At 40.7% G+C, this 10,285-nt stretch overlaps 1 protein-coding gene and 1 long non-coding RNA gene across 2 annotated transcripts in view; both read left to right on the top strand.

Moving 5' to 3' along the window:
• The first annotated feature begins 648 nt into the window (after positions 1-648).
• Positions 649-1,212, top strand: LOC138363745 (glutamine-rich protein 2-like). Its single transcript, XM_069323140.1, has one exon. The coding sequence runs from the start codon at positions 649-651 to the stop codon at positions 1,210-1,212; it is 564 nt and encodes a 187-aa protein (XP_069179241.1).
• A 298-nt stretch (positions 1,213-1,510) lies between these two features.
• LOC138363492 (uncharacterized) overlaps positions 1,511-10,285 on the top strand; it is a 16,420-nt gene continuing 7,645 nt past the window's right edge. Inside the window, exon 1 of the long non-coding RNA XR_011228104.1 lies at positions 1,511-1,825. This is a non-coding gene — a long non-coding RNA (uncharacterized lncRNA). The remainder of the gene's footprint in view (positions 1,826-10,285) is intronic.

The raw sequence follows: 10,285 nt of genomic DNA, 5'->3' as shown, positions 1-10,285 counted from the left end.
ACATCAGTTTTGGGCCTTTGGGGATTTATATGTCAAAATGCGATGTATTTTAGAGATTCGAGAGGGCGGATTGTCCTGACTAACGATTCATATTTAAATGTTCAAAGTCATATCCGCAATGCAAGAATGTTGCCAACGTATATATTTTTTTATAATGAAAGCAAAGCACAATAAAATGAACTAATTTGAAGTGATTGAAAGTATTTAGTAAGTTATTTATATCAGGAGAACTGATATTGCTGAGCATTTGAGGTACTGTATTTTTTGATGAGGAAATTAACAATTTAGAAACGTGATAAATCTCCATTTCTCTGATAGTGTCCATTAATGTTTAGCAATTTTTTCAGATAATGAACATTGTTTTAGGCGCTACAAAGTTGAAGTATGTTTCTTCTCATTATTTTTAAATATTTAAAATTTGATTTATTTTCAAAGATTTATAATAACAAGTAGAAGCATGTGGGGAAGATTTTTAAGACGCACATGACATCTGTGGATATTGTGAAAGCCTGTTGCACAAGGCAGAGGCTGGAGCTGATGTGTTAGGCATGCAAGGTGTGGTTGACATGCTTCTAAATACTCTGAAGGGGATTTCTAGGAAGTAAAGCATTTACGTGCAAGAGTTAAAAATATACAGATTAATGTTATATGAACCAAGGAGTACACAAGGGTCATGTGTACAAGGGCAGTATATACAAGGGTCGTGTATACAAGGGTCGTGTATACAAGGGTCGTGTATACAAGGGTCGTGTACTCAAGGGTCGTGTATGCAAGGGTCGTGTATACAAGGGTCGTGTATGCAAGGGTCGTGTATACAAGGGTCGTGTATACAAGGGTCGTGTATACAAGGGTCGTGTACACAAGGGTTGTAAACACAAGGGTCCTGTATACAAGAGTCGTGTATACAAGAGTCGTGTATACAATGGTCTTGTATACAATGGTCGTGTATACAATGGTCGTGTACACAAGGGTTGTGTACACAAGGGTCGTGTATACAAGGGTCGTGTACACAAGGGTCGTGTACACAAGGGTCGTGTATACAAGGGTCGTGTACACAAGGGTCGTGTATACAAGGGTCGTGTACACATGGGTCGTGTATACAAGGGTCGTGTACACAAGGGCCGTGTATACAAGGGTTGTAAACAGGTTCCATTCGTTGTTCATTGTTTACACAACTGTGGCCACGAGGGACGTCCGGGCCACAGTGGGTAAACTTTTATTTTATTTCCAGAATCTGGTTTTTGTGAGCACTTTCCATAACAAAATGTGAACCTTAATATACACACTAGTATATGTTGTCCAAAGGCCTCTCGTGTGCAACATATGCTGCCTTATAGGACGACCAGTGAACAACACGATTGTATACAAAACAATAAATAATCAATTAACATAATTTTTCCTTGTAGTTGCTTGGTCTCAATGGGTTCTTCAGCCGTGTAGCAACTGCGTCTCTTTGATAAGCGTTGGGGTATATATATATCTGTTCGTTCCAAGGTACCAGGACCTGAAATTGACTCGCGTCCCGATAGTAAGGTTCATCCAGATATCATATCCCGCTTGCTCCAGGCACTACGGCACACCTGCACCGACCAAAGAATACACCTGTACGATCAACGACAACACAGATTCAGCAGGAGACAGCTTTTTGAGCAGTCAGTAGCATCACCAAAGCGCCCAGCTGATTACCGTGAGCTGTACTGTCAGCTGTCCACCGTCAGCTACTTACCGTCAGCTTTTTATCATCAGCTGTTTACCGTCAGCTGTTACCCGTCATCTGTACAGGGTCTTCAACATGACCAAGCGGCTGCTGCTGGTGTTCCTATCGGTAAGAATATTCACTTATATATAAAAATCCACGTATATATAAAAGAATAGCCACTTTATATATAGAATATAAAGTTATTTAATCGTAATTTAATTTTTTTAGTGGTATTTTGAGGGCTAAGACTTTGTTTACATATGTACAGGTGAACGCTTAAGTCTATTACTCGGTATGTCTGCCTTGTATATTAGGATGTCTACTTAATGTGTCCATACAGAGACAGTTTATCTTGATCAAAGTACGCAGCAAATATTTTAATATGTAGCAGCTCAGGCAAAACACAATTGGGTTTAAAAAGGCTGTTTGTCTAAAAGAAATTTTAACGTTTAGGTGCAATAAGTCGAAGAATTGAACAAAATTATTTGTTAATGTTTTTATTTAAGGGGGCCATAATGGAGGATATAAAAAAGTTGTTCAATGTCAATCAAACTTTTTTGACTAGTTGTATATGAAAGGGCTGCAACTGTTCCAAGTTTCAGTATCGAAGCCTAAATAGAAAGGGAGAAATTTTTTTCAACTACTTTTACACATTTTCAAACATTTACTACAACCACAAGTTTCTAATGAAATCATTTCTATGACACTCTTCTATCACATTAGCATATAATATAGTTTTTTTCTAACGGGATTTTCCAAAATATGTTTAGCTTTACTAATGCAAATAGTCAAAAGTTCCCCCCACAAAAATTATTCAAATATATCACGCTTATTACCATTTATAAAATCAATAAATGAACTTAGGAAAAAATGCGTCATACCCATGGTAGAGACATAAATTCTACATATAAGGTGTAAGTTTCATGTAAATTTAATAAAAAAATTAAAGAGTAGAAGTTACGTTTATGTTACTTGGAAGAAAGTAATGAAGAAAGGAAGTCTAAGGTGCTGCCATCTGTGGCTGAGGATGACATCAACCAATTTCCTCCAAAATTGGCACCCTTACATATCGCAGTCAGGTGTATAAGTTTAATGCAAATCGCCAGATAAACAAATGAGAAAAAAAAAATAAAAAAATAAAAAATAACTAAATTTTATTTTGGATAAAACTAATTATTATTTTGTTTATTATATGCTATTGTGATAGCTGAGATTCATAGACAGGATTTTATTTGACTCATGCGTTTGATGTTAATTTTTGATCATTTTCGAAAATCGTTGACATGTAATTCAATATTTTATTTTCCCTTCCTATTTATGCTACAATGCTGCTACTTGGATCAGTTGAAGTCAATTTCATATACAACTAGTCAAAATAGTTTGATTGAAATCGAACCAGTTTTCAATTATTGCATATTTAGCATTATGCCCCTTAAACGTTTTTGCTATGTTTCTCTCAATAACAAATTCGGGAAACTATTCCCATGATTACCAATAACAATGTCAATAGAAAAAACTTTAAAATCAATGTTTATTGTTATTTTTTCTGAAGAAAATTGATTAGATATAATATCTTGAGAGAAGGAGTTGTAGAGAAACCGAGTGTAGGGTGTCAGGAAGACAGATGTACTCACCTAGTTGTACTCACCTAGTTGTGCTTGCGGGGAATGAGCTTCGGCTCTCTGGTCCCACCTCTCAACAGTCAATCAACAGGTGTGTACAGGTTCCTGAGCCTATTGGGCTTTATCATATCTACTCTTGAAATTGTGTATCGAGTCTGCCTCCACTACATCACTGCCTAATGCATTCCATTTATTAACTACTCTGATCCTAAACAAATTCTTTCTAATGTCTTTATGGCTCATTTCGGCACTCAATTTCCACCTGTGTCCCCTAGTGCGTGTGCTCCCTTGTAATAAATAAACTGTCTCTGTCTACCCTATCAATTCCTTTGAGAATCTTGTATATGGTGATAATGTTCCACCCTAACTCTCCTGTCTTCAGGCGACGTGAGGTTTAATTCCCGTAGCCTCTCCTCATAGCTCATGCCCCTCAGTTAGGGCACTAGTCTCGTGGCAAACCACTGAACCTTCTTCAATTTAGTTTTATGCTTGACGAAATATGAACTTCCTTCTGAAGCTGTACACTCCAGGATTGGTCTGACATACATAGAATACAAGGTTGTGAATGCTTCCTTACACAAGTTTCTAAAGGCCGTTCTTATGTTGGCCAACATGGCACTTGGCGCTGATGTTATCCTCTTGATAACGGCTTCTGGGTACAGATCTGGCGTGATACCAATCCCCAGGTCTTTCACTCTCTCCGATTATTGAAGAATTTCAAAGATTTTCGCACACAGGAGTCGCGGAATGTGGGGTATGAGGGAGTAAGCTGTAGAGAAGCTGAATGTTGTGTATGAAGGAGTAAGCTATAGAGAAGCTGAATGCGGGGTATGAGGAAGTAAGCTATAGAGAAGCTGAATGTTGGGTATGAGGGAGTAAGCTGTAGAGAAGCTGAATGTTGGGTATGAGGGAGTAAGCTGTAGAGAAACTGTGTGTGGGGTATTAGGGAGTAAGCTGCATAAAGCTGAATGTGGGGTATGTGGGAGTAAGCTGTAAAGAAGATGAATCTGAGGTATGATGGAGTAAGCTATAGAGAAGCTGTTTGTAGTGTATGACGGAGTAAGTTATAGAGAAGCTGTGAGTGGAGTATGTGGGAGTAAGCTGTAGAGAAGCTGTGTATGGGGTATGAGGGAGTAAGCTTTAGTGAAGCTGAATGTGGGGTATGTGGGAGTAAGCTGTAGAGAACCTGTGTGTGAGGTATGAGGGAGTAAGCTGCATAGAGCTGAATGTGGGGTATGTGGGAGTAAGCTGTAGAGAAGCTGTGTATGGGGTATGAGGGAGTAAGCTTAAGTGAAGCTGAATGTGGGGTATGTGGGAGTAAGCTGTAGAGAACCTGTGTGTGAGGTATGAGGGAGTAAGCTGCATAGAGCTGAATGTGGGGTATGTGGGAGTAAGCTGTAGAGAAGCTGTGTATGGGGTATGAGGGAGTAAGCTTAAGTGAAGCTGAATGTGGGGTATGTGGGAGTAAGCTGTAGAGAACCTGCGTGTGTGGGATATGAGGACGTAAGCTAAAGAGAAGCAGTGTTGGGTATGAGTGGGGGTAAGCTGTAGAAACGCTGAATGTAAGTAAGCTGAGGAGAAGCTGAATGTGGGGTATGAGGGGAGTAGGCTTTAGAAAAGTTGTGTGTGTGGTGAATGAAGGAGTTAGCTGTAGAGAAGCTGAATGTGGGGTATGAAGGAGTAAGCACTAGAGAAGCTTTGTGTTGGGTATGAGGGTGCAAGCTATGTGAGAGTTTGGATAGTAGAATAAGTGAAATAGTTGAAGAATTGAGCTCGGAAAATTTCTAAGAATTTTCTTTGATTCTTTAACTTTTATTCCTGCCGTGATATTCAATTAGGTCGCCTGAGGAAGGACTTGCTTAGCTAACACACCAGTGTAGTAAGCAGCTCATTCCTCACTCTTGGACCGTTTATGAACAATTGACTAGGCGCGAGCAAAGGCCGAGACCCCAAAAGTTGAAATCCCCTCCACTTTGTCGTCGACCTTCGCAAATCGCCGAAGCGAATCTTACGAGTAGGCCCTGGCTTTCACAACCATAATTTATGTCTGTGTGGTGCCGTATATTTAGTCCAAAACCCATGAATCAGTCTCAATTTTAATAGTCGAGTGTGACAGTACACTTAAGGAACCATATAAATGTGTGGGGTGTAACGAAAAGACAATGTTCAACATAACAACTTAGTTTATTCAATAAACGTTACTCGAAATCCTTCCTGTGACACTATCAATGACAGCTAGAAACCAGCCCCTCTGACTGCATAATGAACTAACTCGAACATACGGTGTGAACACAGAGGAATCAATCAAGAAACAAACTAACAGATCAATAATCACAATTACAGTCTGTGCAGTCTACACCTGCAATAGCAGTTGCAATGCAATCAAATCAGTAGCCTGTCAATGACACATCAATGACTAATTGGTTCACTGGCAACTCCAGCAACCCTTCCTCTAATTAATCTTTACGTTAACACTTCGTCTCACGGACAATCAACAATCAAAAACAATTTGATTTACGTTAATAACAAGATAACATTTACGTTAATTTAATAACTCTTACAACTGTCACTACTAATGCGGAAATTACACAACACTCTACCCGTCGAGCATTCAGTGAGAAAATCCCATTAATCCCTGTACTACCAGACAGCTGATTAATCTCTTTACTAGTTACGTTAATTTACGTTAATCGGTTACTAATCACTCAGCGATGGTAAACTCTGATTTACAATGTCCAAAGTGCTAAGAGAACGGTAATCACTCGTGATTACCTTTAGAGTAATTAATTATTATCCTCAAGATCAATAATTAAACAATTAAAATACGCAACCTTTCACACTGGCTCAGCAATTTACATTAAGGTATGAATTCCGTCTAAGCTTTCCATACTCAGACCAATTCAGGTGGCTAATAACAGTAATTAGCACCACGTTTACGTTATTCTAAAATGACGTTACTCCTCCCACGAGTCAATCAAGTGCCGGTACTTTCGGGCAGATAAATAAGGACGTTACGTTAATGGAACAATGTAGCCTTCGTGTGAGTCGATCAACAAGGATCGAGGTTAATTACTTGGACTTCCTGGAACACGTCAATTACCCGGCCCACTGACCGTTAATTACGACAGACAATACTCTAATTCTTATCTGGCTGATGGTTAGGCTCCTTGAGACTACCATTGCTGCTTGCAGGAAAGTAAATTAACCCAAACGTATTCTACATTACTCAAACTGTCAAAGAACAAATTCTCTTAAAGAAATGGGCGTTCCCTTGGTTACGTTATATTAATTGCCTCGCAATCACCTCACTGAATACTGGACTTCGATGTCCTACCAGATAACCAGGAGAAAATATGTGTACCCAAGTCTCATGGGTGTAGCCCATGAGACTTGGGTACACATATATGCCCATGAGCAGTCTCCGTGGTGTAGTGGTAAGACACTCGCCTGGCGTTACGCGAGCGCTATGTCATGGGTTCGTATCCTGGCCGGGGAGGATTTACTGGGCGCAATTCCTTAACTGTAGCCTCTGTTTAACGCAACAGTAAAATGTGTACTTGGATGAAAAAACGATTCTTCGCGGCAAGGGATCGTATTCCAGGGACCATAGGATTAAGGACGTGCCCGAAACGCTACGCGTACTAGTGGCTGTACAAGAATGTAACAACTCTTGTATATATCTCAAAAAAAAAAAAAAAAAAAAAAGTACTCGTCTACAGCCGAGTTCACCCACGACAATGACAAATCACACTAACAAATCACAGTGATTTACGTTACAATCCGGTTGTTATGACAATACTGCAGAATTTAGTAAAATAACATACAGGACATGAACCCTCTAGAACACTGCCCCACAATGACTTTACTGAACTGCAATCACATACGGTGATGCTCAACACTAGCAACAATCACCATCAAATAACAACCCCTCTGCAATAACACACACGGCAAGTAGTCTAATTTCCAAGTATTAGAATACTGCACACACTTACTTACTGTTGCAAATGACCCCAGTGCTCTCAATAACCCCTAGAACATAGGTCAACAAATTTGCAATCAACACACAGTAAATAACACAATAACTCTGGGCACCATGACACTACGATTATATATATTTATATATAATTACTGCTGACACATGTACCCTACAGCTATCAAACGTTATTGGGAACACTAAGGAGATCTCGCACTCCTAAATCACATGGGTGAGTGATTTATCGATCACGCATGCCGATAAACACTCTCGAGAGTTACATTACTCGACAGAGCGATGGCAGCCTCTCCAGACAGCCTCATCACTCACCAAATCCTACCAAAATTACGTTAATACTGCAACCACAATACATATATATATAAATCACACTTGTCACGGCCCTGGGAACAATACAAGAAATTTAGATCACACTGTGGTACACTCCACAGTAATCATTGCCAGGAATCACTGGTGTTACACATACCTGAGTGCTCAGTGTTGGAATTCCACACCTGCAAGATCACACATGGAAATGATATCACTCCATCCCATGGACGATCAAAAATGATTTAATTACCACAATGGAATAATATAATTATTACATGGACATCCTCACAGTCCTTGGCTAATCTATGTATACTCTGTTCCCGTGTGTACCCACACACACACACACACACACTGTACGTCTGTGTACACAAGACGTAAGTCCCTCTGGACTAACAAGATGACAACAAGGGTGATTATCTTCTCGTCCACACTTCACTTCACCTCCACAGATGCTGCGTGACAATGTGACGGAACACTTGACCTCGAATTCATGCTTTTAGAGACTAACTGATCACCAGAAATACACACATAGGTACTTACTCATTCATACTGCCGGCTTACACACCATTCCCATACATCAGGCACCCCGCTATGGGTGGCTGGTTCGCTCACGGCAGTAGTAGGTGGCATAGGCGGCGGTAGTACCTCACGTGGTATTTTACGTACAATTGGCACGCACTCGATCCCCTCCCACTCACAACACGGCTCGGTTCACACCCTCGACCCACCGGTGAAGTGAAGCGTTCGTACCCAGGTGACGCGCACAACGATAGCGTCTTACACAAACATGGGAAATCTGCCTTAACCATAGACACGAATTTTCCTGTTCCCATCGACTGCTACAGAGCACTAGCAAGTCTAATCATCACTGGTATGGGATCTACGAGTCTGTTACTGCTCGTATGCACATTACCCCACAATCCCAGATCACTGTACCTCTACCCACTGTACACAATGTCTTTCTCCCCTCCAAGCGACGACTTCGGCCGGATTCTGTGACGACCGCTGTCGTTGGTGAAGCAGGAAGTGAAGCAGTTGAGTAGTCCAGCCACCACGGCGCCCTATACTCAATTTGGCCGAATTGAGTACAGAGAGCGTCTTGACAGAGTGGCAGCTGGGTTCAGAATGACGCCTACATCGACGATTCCCGCGTCCTCCTCGAAATAACCAATGAGAGGAAGGCATACAGTGGCCTACCCCTCTCATCCAATCAGCGAAGGTGCAGCAAGGCTCCTAGGGCAACTCCAAGATGGCCGACCAACATGGCGGCACAAGATGTTTACTAAGATGGCGGCTGTTTCCATGACGACGACTCAAGTGGCCAGTGCGGGAGGCCACTTGAGTCGTCGGCGCCTGCGGCCTAGCTGCTCCAGTGCAAAGTGGAGTCTCGCTCCCAGCCATACAATGAGATGATGCTATCGGCTCTAGCACTGTCCACAGACGTGCTACCCCGGCCAGGGTAACATTTCTGGACTGCTGATGACTGGGGCTCTCACATGAGCCCAAACACTAGATGTTTTGGTTGCTGGTTACCAAACTTAAGTCCGCCCACTTAACAAGTGCACTTAACAAGTGTACTGGCTCCCACAGGCATAAGAGCACTATTGTAAGTGAGCTGGTGAGCCATCCCCTCACAATCACCACACCAGAAATAAATATCTCTTTGATATCCCCAGAGTCAAACTTAATCAGTGTAAACACTCTAAGCAAATAAAGGGACCCAGTCTATGAAACTCATTCCCTAATGAATTGAAAAGCTGTCCAACTTTTGCGTCATCTATATAATTAAAAATGGAAATGCTCGTTTGTTTAAAATCGCTAATCTCCAAAAGTTCTACACCGATTGCTTTGAAATTTTCACACAATGTTCCATACGCATCCGAGCAGGTTTTTATATACATATTATATAGATGTCACGTCTGTGACGGAAAAAAAACATGCTTCTTCATATGAGAGAAATTTTCGAAACCTCTTTTCCGATTGCTTTGAAATTTTTACATGACGTTGCATTCGAATAGGCGCGGGTTTTTATATATACCTACTATGTACATGCCTTACCTGTGAAAGGAAAAAACGTGTTTTTTTTTAAACAGCGCCATCTGTTGGATGTAAGAGCAAAACATGCAGTAATTTGCCAAAGTTCTTCACCAATTGCTTTGAAATTCTGACACAACGTTTCATTCGAATCTGTGCATGTTTTTAAATACCTACTATATTGATGCCACACCTGTGACAGATAAAAACATTTTTTTTCCAAATACAACGCCATCTGTTGCACATAATAGCAACACACACGCACACACACACACACACACACACACACACACACACACACACACACACACACACACACACACACACACACACACACACACACACACACACACACACACACACACACACGCACAAATACTAAATATGTTACGAATTTCATTTCAATGTTTCCGATTGCATTGATAAATTTAATTTTCATAGATTTCGATTTATTTTAATTTTTAATGAATTATTTTGTGTGACATTGTGTTGGAATTGAGCTGTGTTGTTTACCATACCGTTCATTTCATATGTATAAGTATAAATGCCACATCTGTGACAGGTATTTTTTTTCATAAATAGCGCCATCTGTTGCACGTAAGAGCCACACACATTATACTAAATATGTTG

This window comes from Procambarus clarkii, chromosome 11 (assembly GCF_040958095.1).
Source record: "Procambarus clarkii isolate CNS0578487 chromosome 11, FALCON_Pclarkii_2.0, whole genome shotgun sequence".
Taxonomy (NCBI): domain Eukaryota; kingdom Metazoa; phylum Arthropoda; class Malacostraca; order Decapoda; family Cambaridae; genus Procambarus; species Procambarus clarkii.
This window is presented reverse-complemented; position numbering and strand designations above follow the sequence as displayed.